Source organism: Zonotrichia albicollis, chromosome 6 (genome assembly GCF_047830755.1).
Source record: "Zonotrichia albicollis isolate bZonAlb1 chromosome 6, bZonAlb1.hap1, whole genome shotgun sequence".
Classification (NCBI taxonomy): Eukaryota; Metazoa; Chordata; class Aves; order Passeriformes; family Passerellidae; genus Zonotrichia; species Zonotrichia albicollis.
Window position 1 is genome coordinate 24,841,002 of NC_133824.1, and position 13,558 is coordinate 24,854,559.

General features: G+C 35.6%; 1 protein-coding gene across 7 annotated transcripts in view; it reads left to right on the top strand.

Annotated features, from left to right (window-relative positions):
- The window catches only part of RYR3 (ryanodine receptor 3), a 193,985-nt gene that overhangs the window by 119,903 nt on the left and 60,524 nt on the right, over positions 1-13,558 (top strand). For 4 of the 7 annotated variants that reach the window (XM_014266442.3, XM_074542790.1, XM_074542789.1 and 1 more), the window contains 8 exons: positions 1,398-1,538; positions 2,952-3,133; positions 4,058-4,136; positions 5,328-5,417; positions 6,830-6,979; positions 8,528-8,590; positions 9,069-9,144; positions 9,317-9,440. In XM_014266442.3, coding sequence (XP_014121917.2) covers positions 1,398-1,538; positions 2,952-3,133; positions 4,058-4,136; positions 5,328-5,417; positions 6,830-6,979; positions 8,528-8,590; positions 9,069-9,144; positions 9,317-9,440 — 905 coding nt within the window. The remainder of the gene's footprint in view (positions 1-1,397; positions 1,539-2,951; positions 3,134-4,057; positions 4,137-5,327; positions 5,418-6,829; positions 6,980-8,527; positions 8,591-9,068; positions 9,145-9,316; positions 9,441-13,558) is intronic. The other 3 variants (XM_074542794.1, XM_074542792.1, XM_074542793.1) reach the window with 1 other exon arrangement.

Genomic DNA, 13,558 nt, shown 5'->3' on the forward strand with positions numbered 1-13,558 from the left:
TGGGAAGGCTAAAGCAATGTAAAATTACTTCTGAATTGAAAATAATGTTATTGTTTTGTAGTGTTTCAAATTAAATGTAATGTTTGCAATATTTTTGAAATCATGCTTAATGCAAAAAGTAAGGTGATTATGATATTTTGTATAGTGAGCTGTTGACTTTCCTGCTGCTTCAGCAAAAGAGTATTTCAATGTACCAATTTAAATGTCAGTGTTATCTTGAGATTTCTTCTTCTGCTATATGAACTAAAATAACTCTTGGTGGGATGCATGGTCCAGGAACAAATTTTGAGTGAAATCTGAGACAAGATGGAGGGAAGAAAATTCACTTTTATTTTTGAGTAATCTGTAACTGAAGCTTTATCTAGTTTTTTTCTAGTTTTTCTTTTGTTTTCTTTTTCTTTTGTTCTGTAAAAATAGAATTACAATTGTTAGATGGTAAACGAATCTTATTTAGAACTATTCTGTCTTGTTTCACCTTTTTTTGGGATAAAACAGCCTGATCTACAGTCTGCATCTTTTTCTGAAAGAATTGAAATTTTATCGTATTTTAAAGCAGAACTGCCATATTCACGAACATACTCTGGAGCATCATTAATTTTTGATTAAAAGTCTGGTGTAGAGGGAGTGTTCAGTCTGGTTTTTAACTATGTATATATATAAATATATAAATATATAAATATATATAAATATATAAATATATATATATATATATATATATATATCCTTTCTTACACAGAATTGTAATAAAAAATAAAATGTCAAGATTCCAATCTAATACTAAATGTGATTTTTCAAATTTCTATGGGATAAGAATTTTTAGTTCTACAGAAGCAGCTGGTAGAAATTTGAAATTACATGGAAAGTGCAAATACATAATCATCTATACTAGCTCTTTAACTGTACAGATTTCCTGTATGATAGTTTTTTTCTGTCAATTTTTCCAGAGCTGAGCCAAGAGAGTGTACTGCACGTGTCTTTTGCAGTGTTTAGAGTAATACTAAAGCAACTACAAATGACAGGAGTTAAATCAATGTGAATTTGTAAAACTTTTCATGAGAACCTCCATGTCTGGCCTTATACCCATTTCATTGTCTGTGTTTTTGTCCTGTGAGCTAGTCTGTACTCCCATGGTGACAATTCTGAAAGTTTGCTACTCCCAGTAATCATTGAAAATCCCACAGCTGGAGCTGGAGATAATACAGGCTTTATACTTTCAGAATATTGGCTCTGCTGCTCTTTCAAAAAGAAAAAGAAGGAAAAAAAGAACATTATTCTGAGCCATTGGAAATGAAGAGACAGACATGAATAATACTACTCCTGTAACTGTTTAGGGTAGCAGTGTTTTATTTTGTTAAACAGCAATGTTTCACATGCATTTTTATTTCTTGAAAATCTAGCTTCTGACAAATCACTATGAGCAGTGCTGGAAATATTACTGTCTGCCTTCAGGAATGGGAAGCTATGGAATTGCAGCAGAAGAGGAGTTACATTTAACTGAAAAACTTTTCTGGGGAATATTTGATTCCTTGTCTCATAAGGTAATGGCTGCAATTCACATTACATTATGGGGTGGGTATAAAAGCATTACAGGGATAATTTGCTGTGCCAAGATGAGAAAATTCCTGTTTTAATGGTTGTTTCATCTAATATGGGAGATACAGTAATGAATGCTTTTAATGAAGTGAAAAATTGAACACTGAATCTTGAAAGATTCTCTCCAAGCCAATGAAATTTCACATCTTTGCTTGATATACTCGTAAGCTTTACACTATTAATGAGGAGATATGTACGTGTGTGCGTGTGTGTATGTGTGTATATATATATATATATATATGTATATACATGCACCCATAATGTTTAGTTCTCCCTGCACTAACATGCCAGTTGTCTGCAGTTGTCTGCTCTCCTATCTTGGCTGTACTAAACATTTCAAATTACTTTTTACTGACATAAAATTAATTTTAATAAATATATGTACTTGCTTATCAAATTGTCAGTATATGCAGAATAAATTTACATTTATTGTTGTCAAAAATCCTATTCATTGTGTCTCACTGAATTTATGTTCTCTTTCTAAGCTAAAGATTTAGATGATTGCTCCACTAGGCATTCTGATTTATAATATGGAATAAAAATGGTCTATGCATTACTCTGAAATGGCTTTTTAAGCTTTATTTTTATTTTATTTTAATAACATTTACCCCTCTCTTAGTCCTTTCACAAGTGTGAAGAGTGTCAGGTGTGCCTGGCGCAATCAAATGTTTCCAATTAGTGAATCTTAGATTTTAACAGATAAATTAACATGATAGGTTTCTGCCAGTACTGGTGGCTCTCTATAACAACATTTTTATTTTTCTGTAAATGGTTGTTAGCCCAATGGTGGTTAGTGAGAGTTGTGTAAATCTGATCTGCTGACCTACAGTATTCTCCACCATTCTTTTTTGTTCTAAACTATTTACAGGTTTGATGTTATCAAAAATAATGAAATTAATTTGCTACAGTGAATCAAAATTTCCTTTAATGAGCATATTTTAAAATTAAACAGTGCAGGGTGAAAAAGAGGGAAAATGGCAATGGCTTCTGCTAATTCTGCAGGAATTAGTAATTTGAGAACTAAGGCAGTGTTTTACAGATTATCATGCTTTTTAACTAGTCAGACAATCCTTCATCCTCCATGTACAGGCCTTCATGGCCTGAAGAAAGCTCAAGTTGAACTCATTGCATACACATATACAAAGTGTCAGCACACTCTTATGTCAATCTGAGTAGTCTTAAGAATATATCATGTTGATGTGATGGAAAATACATGTCATGCAACAATAATTTTGCTCTATGTTTGAATTTTAAATGTGACTTACTGTTTGTTTGCATCTTCTAATATTTGTATATGGCTATGGCTGCTTGGATTTCACTAACATTTTGCATGTTTTTCTGTTGGGTTTTCCAACCAGTTCCTATCTCTCCTGCAGAAGTATGACCCAGAGCTCTTTCGAATGGCTTTGCCTTGTCTAAGTGCTATAGCTGGTGCCTTACCCCCTGATTATTTAGATACACGAATTATGTCAACTTTGGAAAAGCAGACTTCAGTGGATCCAGAAGGAAATTTTGATCCCAAACCTGTCAGCACATCCAAGTGAGTCTTGTAATTCACAGTGGTTTTCTTCCCCTAAATATTTTTATACCATTTCTTATTATCATTTTTATCTTCTGTAGGGAGAGTTGGCTGGTGACTGACATGTTGATGGTATTAGGACTTTCAGAAGTAATACGGGGATTTTTGCTTCCTTCTGTCAAATACTTCACTGAAACCTGTCCTGTTTACCAGACATAAATCTTATTCTTCTCAGCCCTGAACAGATGTTAAATATTTCCATTTTATGTCTGCAGAAGAAATAGTAAATTCTATATTTATTATGTACCTTTTGTCTAATAGTTCAAATGTTTGGGATAGATAAATTAGAAACCATCATTATTTTGCATGTGCTTATGACAATTTGTACATCACAAAAATCTGATGATTCAATTGGTCTGTAGCCCAATTTTTTATAAAATCTTCACTTAATTTTGAGAATTGAGCTGTAAAACATAATATGGCAAAATAAGCAGATCACATAGAATGATTAAATAGATTTGGCTTTCCTAGTAATTTTTTGCTTCTAGAATACAGACTTTATATTCAAAAACTGACGATCAATAGCTCAGTCTTGCTATTAAAGTTTTATCCTTCCATCATTATGCATTGTGAAGCATAATGTTAACATTATTCTTTATTAAGAATTACCAACACATTTACCTGTAGATTATGGTGAAGCAGGTTTTTGTTTCTTTGCAATTGCAGTTGCTAAAAGTGTGACTGTTATGTACTTAAAGGTTCTCTGCAAGTGCCATTATAGCTATGCCTTTTTTGTGGCATTTCTTTTAAAGAACAGGGAATTACCATGCCAAATGCATTGCCTTCATTTGAAGGTGAAGCGTTTTTGATTGGTGCTGACATTTTTTTCATAAATCAGACTGCAGTAACTTATAACTGAATGACCACAGCCCTCTCTGCTTACAGCCTTGTACTTCCTGAGAAGCTGGAGTACATTGTAAGCAAGTATGCTGAACATTCCCACGATAAATGGGCCTTTGAAAAGGTAGGAGTTATTTTAAGACTGGCAACTGTCCAGGACTACCTAGGGTGAATATTAAAATTGAAACTGGGCAGTTTAACTGTTCAGATTGTATCGATGTCTAGATATTTATTTTGGGATATGTGGAAAAAACCTCGTGCTTATGAAAATACATTGCAATTAGTTACTTTTTCAAAGAATTTATTAGGAGAGACTTGAGGGGACTGAAAAAGAGAGAGTCTGGTTTGAGTTGGTGGGGTTTTTTTTGTTTGTTTGGGGGTTTGGTGGGTTTTTCTTGTTCTTTGGGTTTTTTTTTTAAAAATAGGTAAGGATATACAGCTCTTTAGGCATCACTTTGCCTGGTAATGGTGGTTTTTGACTGGGAGTCAGAGATTCAGTTTTACTGCGGCAGCTCTATGATCTAAGAAAGTACAGCCTAATGTAATTTTTTGTTTCAGATAAGTACTCATAAATTTTCTTTCTTCGTAGCTTTAAGAACCATGTTATGTACTGAATTTCTCAATAATTTTCCTAATGGTCTGTCACTATGTTGTGTTTCTATTTTGTAATTTCTAGAAAGCTAGAAGAAAAGACAGTGAAATCTTCAATAATTTATTATAACAATTAATAACAAATGCACAGCAATTTTATGAAAGAGTTGTATAAAATAATTCTCTTGTTTGGGAGGATCTATGTATGCAAATTTGTAGAGGAAGGTACACTTATACATACTTTACATATACTTACTTATGCATATGTAAATATATACAGAATAATTTCAAACCATAAATTTCAGTTGCTTTTGTTTAAGGGCAAGGATTTATTAGCTACATCCTTCAGTTCTTGATCTGGTAATGTTACATATTCTTCTTTGTGTTTCTGACTTTGGCCTCCCAGAGAACTGGGACAGTATATTTATTGTATTTTGGGACAGTCAGTGCTGTCTCAAAGCATGAGTCCTCTCGAAAGGGGCAGTGTAAGTTAGGCTCAGGACTGGTGTTGTGAGACCCACTGCTCACAGGTGGCACCCCTTCTACCTCAGGCATGTTTTGTTCCCGCACGTCCACAGATCCTCCCCTGTGGCACTGAGCAGCTCTTGAAGTGGATTAGCAGCTTGATGTGACAAAAGGAAACTGCTTAATTTGCTCTCACTCATCAGTGTTGTTCTCATCTTATTTCACTGGGGTTTGCAATTGGTTTTTTTCACTTTTTCAGACTAACAGTGGATGGAAATATGGTGTTTCACTGGATGAAAATATGAAGACTCATCCATTAATAAGGCCTTTCAAAACTTTAGCTGAAAAGGTAATAGAGGAAATTTCAACTGCATCAATATGAAGTAGATTGATTTGTGTGCTTTAAAAATCCATTTCAAATATATTCTGTTAAATGTCAGGCTGAGGAATCAACAAAAATTCTTACAGTTAATAGGTACAACTTTATGCTGAAGTGATTTTTCAGTTAATCTTACACTGAGTCTTGTATAATTTACTTCCATTAGGCGTAATGTTAATTCTTTCTTCATAGGCCTCAGCAAATTTGAATTCAGAAGTATCAGTAGCAGTTTTTTCAGGTTCCCATGGATGAGGAATGACTGGCAGAAACTCCTGGACCTTAATGAAAGTGTAATTTAACATATATTAAGGCAATTTTGTCTTCTAGAAAGATGGTAGCAAAATGTAAAAAATGTGTAGGAGATGATTCAGTTGAAAATGCAGGAAAACATTTAAAGTATTTTGAATTTCTTGACTAGGCACAAATGTCTTCTAGCTGTCAGAACAGTGAAGCAAATTTGAATTCTGTTACTTATTTTTGTAATGATTCACTGGGAGACATAAGTTAATTACATGTGTCCCTCTTCACCACATATTTCCTGTTCAGAAAAAAGACATGACAAGAATCAAGAAGGATTAAAGAGGTTGAGTTTCCTAAGGTTTGTAAATTGCTTTAGAATCTTTGGAGAGGAGCCAAAGCATTGTCGGTTGCTATTTAAGCAGTTCAAGAAGAATTTTCTAAATTGTCTGAAATTAGAACTTTTCAACATAAAAATCAGGCCTATCCCCAAAAGCTGTCATTTTGAGCAACTGGTTTAGGATACAACCTGAAATACTGTTATTTAATTGATTTGAAAAGGCTTAGTATAGCATACTCAGAATTTGCCACATATTTTCAGGCTTTTTCTAACACTTCTACTTTTCAAAGGAGTGTTGGAATATGGGCCGTTGTCTATTTTTTGATTGGTAACTGTGTTTATATGAAGATGTGTGTAGTTCAGTAACCTTCTGTATCTGTGAGTGGATATAAATACAGGAAGACTAAAAAAAGGTCTTGAGTGCTTAATGCATTTGAAGATACATACTTGTTTAACTAATTTTTAGTACTCACAAATACCATCATTTCTTTTATTATTTTTTGCTGGTGGAATTAATGAATAAGTTTCCAGGTCCAATCTACATTATTGCTACAGGGCTCATTGCAGTGCTGTAAGTTTCTAACACTTACCCCAGCAATAAATGCTGCTAAGAATATTTTTTTTCATTGAAGGTATGTCAAAGCTTTTCTCTTGTGTAAAAAGAACTACATTTTGTGTTCTCATACAATATGCAAATTTTCTGTAATTTTGTGGTACGTGACACTTAGTAGAGAAGGACAGAATATTTTTATTGTGCCTTTCCTACTTACTAAATACAGAACAATTTTACATTATTTCTTTAAAGGAAAAGGAAATTTATCGTTGGCCTGCCAGAGAATCATTGAAAACCATGTTGGCCTTGGGATGGAGCCTAGAAAGGACCAAGGAGGGAGGAGAACCAATGATACATCAGCGTGAAAATGAAAAGCTTCGCAGCATATCTCAGTCTAGTCAGGTAAGGCAGAACACCTTGATTTTAGAAAACAAAAGACCTGTTAATTAATTTACCAATAAAAATTGACATAATTGTTTATAATTATATTCTTTTAGTGAAAAGAAATTTTTAATGGTAGAATTCTAAGATTGGAAGTCATGTCACTGTAATAAACACTTTGCCACACTAAAGGGGGGATTCCAAAAAGCTTTTAGGACAATGAGGCTATAAGCGACCATAGATATTAATTATATTAGAAGATCTTAAAAGCTTTTTAATATAGTCATTCAAAGAAAACAGACGAAGCATTTAAAGTCTTTACTTTTATAAAAAAATAAATATAGCAAATTTTTTTTGTTTGGTCAAACAGAAGAGCCTAACATGGGCTTTTGTTAAGGTTCTAATTATGACTGACAAATTAGATTGCACATTTAATACAGTTTTGGGGTTTTTTTAATCTATAGGCAAAATTTTCAGGTGATGATAGATTATTTTTTCCATTTGTAGATTTTTATAATCACATGTTGAGACTGCTGGTCAATATGTCTTGGAGGAGGAAAGCTGCTTAAAATTATGACGAATGTTGGGGAATTATTATTGTACCCCTCAAGGTGAATTACACACTTTTGTACATAAATATTGTGGGAGTTAAGAAGCAGTGCATTGGAGACAAATCCTGGATGGAGTGTGCAAAGCTGTGTCACAAGCTAATTCCTTATGTACACTTGCAGCAGCACTGATCCCGTGAGCATCAGCACCTGGCACTTTAAGCCTGTGTTGGATTCCTTCTCCAGGTCACTATTTGCTCACCAAAAGGGCCCCTGAGCACTCTTTACAACATAATACTTCAGTATTTCTTATCCCTTCAGCAAACCTCACTCCCTTATAAGAAATTCTGCTTTCTCTGGAATCTCTGATTCCAGCCAGTTGAACTTGTTCTGCAGTTGCGCCTTCTTGGCCAAGAAGATGCATGACAAGGACATGACAGAGTAGAGGCTTTCAGCACATAATTAACTTGAGCAGACATTTGAAATCACTGATTTATATGCAACCACTCACATTTACATTCACCTCTGACAGGTTTTTGAACCGGAGCTTTCTCACTTAAAACCAGTTGAAGATTGTGTTCATATATTTGCTCACCTGATTTTTCTTAGTCTTTAATTTCCTCAAGAAAATAATTTATCTTTTTGTTGTGTTGTCCTTAGCACAGGGCTCACTCAGGCTGATCCCACATGGTTCTGTCATGTTTTGAAGGCACATCTTGTATGTCTCATGATTGGTTTCCTCTTAGGCTAAAAGCTTAGCTCTTTGCAGCTTGCCACCTATTGTGAATAGAGAGATCTAAGTGTCTGCAGCAACTTGCATGCTTCCATACTAGCAAGCCCATTCCTTTGATCATCCAGTGCCTTCAGTACATTGCAAAATAGGTGAACAGTTTCCACAAGAAAGTATAAAATTGGGAATCGTATTTGTATAATAAGTCAATAACAGAGATGCTGTAATTGAATATTTGGTTCTTTTATCTGAAATCATTTTATCTGAGACTAATTTTCTTTTCCCCTGCAGGGAAATGGGTATAGCCCAACACCACTTGATCTCTCTAATGTGCCACTTTCTAGGGAGCTTCAGGTTCGTATTTGTGTTTTGCATATATTATGCTGAAAGGAATGAATGTATTTAGTCTCAATATTATTAATGAGTTGAATTTTGTTAGGTTTTATGAATGTATTTGTGACTGTTGTTATGATAAGCTGTTGTAGAAAAGGTGCATGCTATTTACACAGTGAAACATGAAATTTCCACTGTTCATGCCATTGGTACTTCCTGAGTTCCCAGAAAAAATTAGGCATGAAGCTAAGGAAGGGGCTGTCAATAGCATGTTATAATATGTGTATCGTGTGCTTGTGCTGACTTTAAAGAACAGATGAATATAGAAATTCCACTTAACTATGATGTTTCTGTATCGCAAGAGCATAGACTTAAGACTATGTAGAGTTGTAGAATTTAATAGATATAGAATATAGAAAATATAGAACATAGAAAATAGAATAGAGTTACAGAATTTTTAATCATCACCAAATATTGTTTTTTTCTGATGCTAATGTAGGGAATGGTTGAGGTAATGGCAGAAAACTATCATAATATATGGGCCAAAAAGAAGAAAATGGAGTTGGAAAGCAAAGGTAAGCCACAATCACACCTGTGAATCACACCAAAAAAGACAAGGAGAATGAGGGAAAAGAAGCAATCTGAAAGATAACAGTGTAAGACAATAAAAATGAATAGTTCCTTTTCTACATGAAGCAGAATAAATCTTAGAGTAGAAAAACTTACAGTTCTTTCAACTTACTAAAGGTGGAGGTAGTCATCCTTTACTGGTACCTTATGACACACTGACAGCCAAGGAGAAATCACGGGACCGTGAAAAGGCACAAGAGCTGTTTAAATTCCTTCAAGTCAATGGTATAATCATATCTCGGTAAGTTGCACATTTTTTCAGATGTTTGCTTGCATTCAGTGCCCAAACCAGCATGTTAATCTTATCTCCCTGCAGACTGGCAGTTATTAACATAATTACTGTTCAGCATGTCTTCTATCAATTAGAGTTAGTCTCATGTTCAGAAAGACTCTTCTAAAACAGCATGATCAGGCAACATTTTTAAAAAGTATGTGATCACAGTAAATAAAAAGTGCAACAGTAGGGTAATTAAACAAGAGGATAAATTAAAATGTCTAAGTTAGCAGCCAGCAGTGTCAGTAAAGATCATGGGAAAATTAACCAGAGGTCTGATACTGAAACATATCTATGTAAAACTGCCTTTTAATCAAGTATTTTAAAAAAATATTGCTTTGAGTTCTGTAAAGTAGTAAGACAAAGTGGCTGTACTTTGTGGGCGCTAACTTCTACTCTAGCAAAAGCACAGACGTCCTTAGTTTTACTGCAACTTGAATTCCTGTGTCTCAAAGTAAGCTGGTCTGTGAGGACTTCTTACTGTAGTATGTTGCTTTATATGATGGAATTGTGAATTACTATACTGTAACTCTCCTCTTTTATTTGATGTGAAACACCTGAACACATAGGAAACCTCAATTTTCTGGCATTAAGCATTTTTGTGAACTAAATTGTATCCACGAACAAATTTTTCTGTACATGCATAGAGTCAGATCATTCCTATTTTCATTTTTATCTGCCTTTCAAGTCTTTTACTCTATTGAAAGTATACTCAGAAATTTATAAAAACCCATTTTTTGGATCTTCAAAATGTAACTTTGTTCACTTCAAGAATTAACAATATTTCTAAGAGATAAGAAAACAGTTCTAAATACATTTCTGTAGTTCTACAGAGAAAAATTCCTTCCTGCCAAATATGTAGGCTCTCAGCCTGTACCAAAAATGTCGGTATGCCACTAAATATTTTTATAACCTTGTCATGGTTTGACACTGGCACAATGCCAGTGCCCCCATGAGAATACCCTCTCCCTGGTGTCTTCTGTGAGATGTGACCAGGAATAAGTAAAGCAGGCTCCTGCTTAGGAATAAACAAAACTTTATTAACTAAACTACAAGGGAAAGGAAAAAAAAAAAAAAAAGAAACACACAAGGAAAATGAAAACTTTGCAAAAGCATTTTCCTCCTCCCCCCACCAAATTTCCAGTACAGTACATCTCCCAAATCACCAACTCTCGGTTTGGCACCACCCTTTAGAATACTCAATCCTCAGTTCATCAAGAGAAGGAGTCCTTTGTGCCATGGGCTTCTTGTCACACGTAGCACCGCCCAGAGACCATCTGCCATGGTGACATCTTCCTTTCATGCCCAGTGCTCACCACTGTGCATGGACCAGGGCTGCTTCTAGGGTTCCTTTTAAGGAACTTTTGCCTTGTTTCTTTCCAAAAAGGCACAGTCTCAACTTTGGGACATCTGTCCTCTCCATGTTTTTTGCACCCCCTGGGGCTGAGGGGTACCCACACTGAACCCTCCTGGTTCTGAGGCATTGCCACCCCTGGAAGCAGTCTGTGTATCACAGAGAAACAGTCCATGGCTATACAAAAAAAGAGTCCAGCAAAAAATGCCACTCCATCTTCTCCATTCTTCCAACATCTCTCTCTCTGCCCAGACCTTCATCACTCTTCTAGGAAGGGTTAATGTTCTGTAAAGTTTTCGATGTCCACAAAGGGGTTAAAAGCTCCCACAAGTGGCTGGACGCATCGCTGCCTCCTCTGCCTTCTTCCCCCCACCCTTTCCTCCTTCTCAGCGGTGCTGCCTGCTGCTGCACATGTTTATCAAGTTTCAAGATAACTCCCAGGCACGGCTCTGACTCTCTCTCTGTCTCGGTCTCCCAGAAGGTGGGGGGGAATACCTCTCAGTAGTTCTTCAATGCTTCTACCCTTGGGCCCCTCAGGGTCAGGCCCACCTCTCCCAGGCTGCGTGGCTTTCCCCTCCCCTGCCCAGCCAGCAGCTGGGCCAAGGGAGAGATGGAACTCTCTCCCGCTGGAACTCCAAAGAGAACCTTCCAGGGGGGAGCCCTGCTTTTAACCCTGTGTTCTCAGAGGCAGATCCAAATGTCCCAATGGCCACATCAGGTGCCAAAATTAAAATCTGAGCACCCATTGGTTTGACTACAGCATCCCAGAAATCCCATTTGCAGTCAAACCACCACAAACCTCCATAGTTGCTTCAGAGCCATTCAATAAGAAAAGCTGGTCTACGTAATGCAAATGAATTATCTTCTGAAACACCCATGGAAATGCTCAAATTTTGCAGCTGCATGTGTTTGGATCAGGAAATAAATTTTTTCAGTGTTACATCATGGGAAAATCAACTCGAAAAAACATGTTCAAACTCTTCATTGATATGGGCAAAGAGTTTGCAGTGATTGTCTGCATCAGGTTGAATCAAGATTATCATCTTTTCAGTATTTTCTTCAGATGAATATATGCATATATATTAAAAAAATCTTTTGAAGTACTCATTGCAATTATCACATTTCAAGATGTCATTCTTGAAAATGTTGGACTAATCATTAAAACATAGGAATTGTTTATAATTGGAAATGTATAGGCGGAACAGTATGTGTACTTCACATATACCATCTGCCTCTGTTTTCGAGTTTTTCTCTTTGCTGAGAACATTTTTGAAACACTTAGTGTGTTTATGACATACAGATAAATCTTTCAGGCCTTACTCAAGTATGTATTAGAAACAATGTAGTATTTTGTTCCACATCTTTAAATCTCTGCAAGCTCTTTGGATATTGTTTTTTATACTTCACAGACCTATCAACATCTTTCAATATTTAGTAAAGTATGTGTAATCTCTTAAGAGCCAGGACTTCTTCTAAACTGAAAAAGAAAATATTTGCAGTGACCTCACTGAAAATACGGATACGTACTTAGTCGCCTTAGTGAAAGTGAGGCAGCAGAAGATGCCTCTCAAGCATGCATGGCTGTTAATTCATACTAAATAATTTGATTGCACAGGTGATAAATTAATAGGGAGTCATCAAAGCATACAAACTAGAACTCTTAAAATAATTCTTTTTCACAAATTAAACTAAGATAAGAGGTTAGAGTCCTACTAAGTTTTTGTTTAAAATGGGATTGAAATGTCTTCCTTGATTCTCTGGCTTTGTTCCCCTACCCTATAACCATTTCTTTCCTCTTAAATGTGTTCTGACATGGTCAAGCACATATATTTCATTATTAGATTTTTTTTTGTTGTTAAAATTTCTGCTGCATCAACCTTCTCTCACACTTACTTTTTTTTGCTTGGATTTCTCTCACAGCTGTTTTTAAACCGCTAATCTAATATTCCATTTTACCTCCCTAATTTACTCCCATAGCAGTGGTGAGGACTCAGTACAAATGATCATTTTCTTATACCACAGAAGTGAGTCCAGCAACTTTCTTTTTTTCTTGTTCCTTTCTTTCTTCTGCCTCAGTGCCACAAACTACCTGTTCCTTCCTTCTTCCCTACTTCTGACACACTGGTCAGCTCCTCTGTAGTCTGCCTGTCCTTTGGCCAGGTTATTTTCTCTTAACTGATAAAGGCTGAGTCTTGCTATCTGCTACTGCTTGAAGAGGCTGTATGGAAGCAAATGAAGTAGCCATTTATGATTAACCAGAGGTTTTCCTTAAAGTCACTCAGTTACTTCCTCACTTGATAAAGCATTTAGATGTCCCGGGTGTCACCCACTATTTACCAATAGCAATCTCAATCAGAGTTTAGTTCTTTTGATATTGGAATAAAGAGACTATGAAGAAGTTGTAAACTCAACAAAAGTAAAAGAGAATTTCAAGGAAATGAAGATGAAAGAATTAATGACTTGTGAAAGCAAGTATGTTTGAAAAAAGAATGAATTTTAAAATGTTTAAAATTAAGTGCCTTCAAAAGGGTAATGCAAAAAATCCCTGTTCTTGTCCTGGATGCCAAGACAGAAAGCATTGTTTGCAGATTTGTGGAACGAACCCTTAGCAATGAATTGGAGAGTCTGACTACCCTTCAGAAGTGCTTTGATAGTCTGGAGAAATCGACTGACAGGAATCTTATGAGATTGAGCAAAGGTAAATCCAAAATCCTATACCTGGGATGGAGTA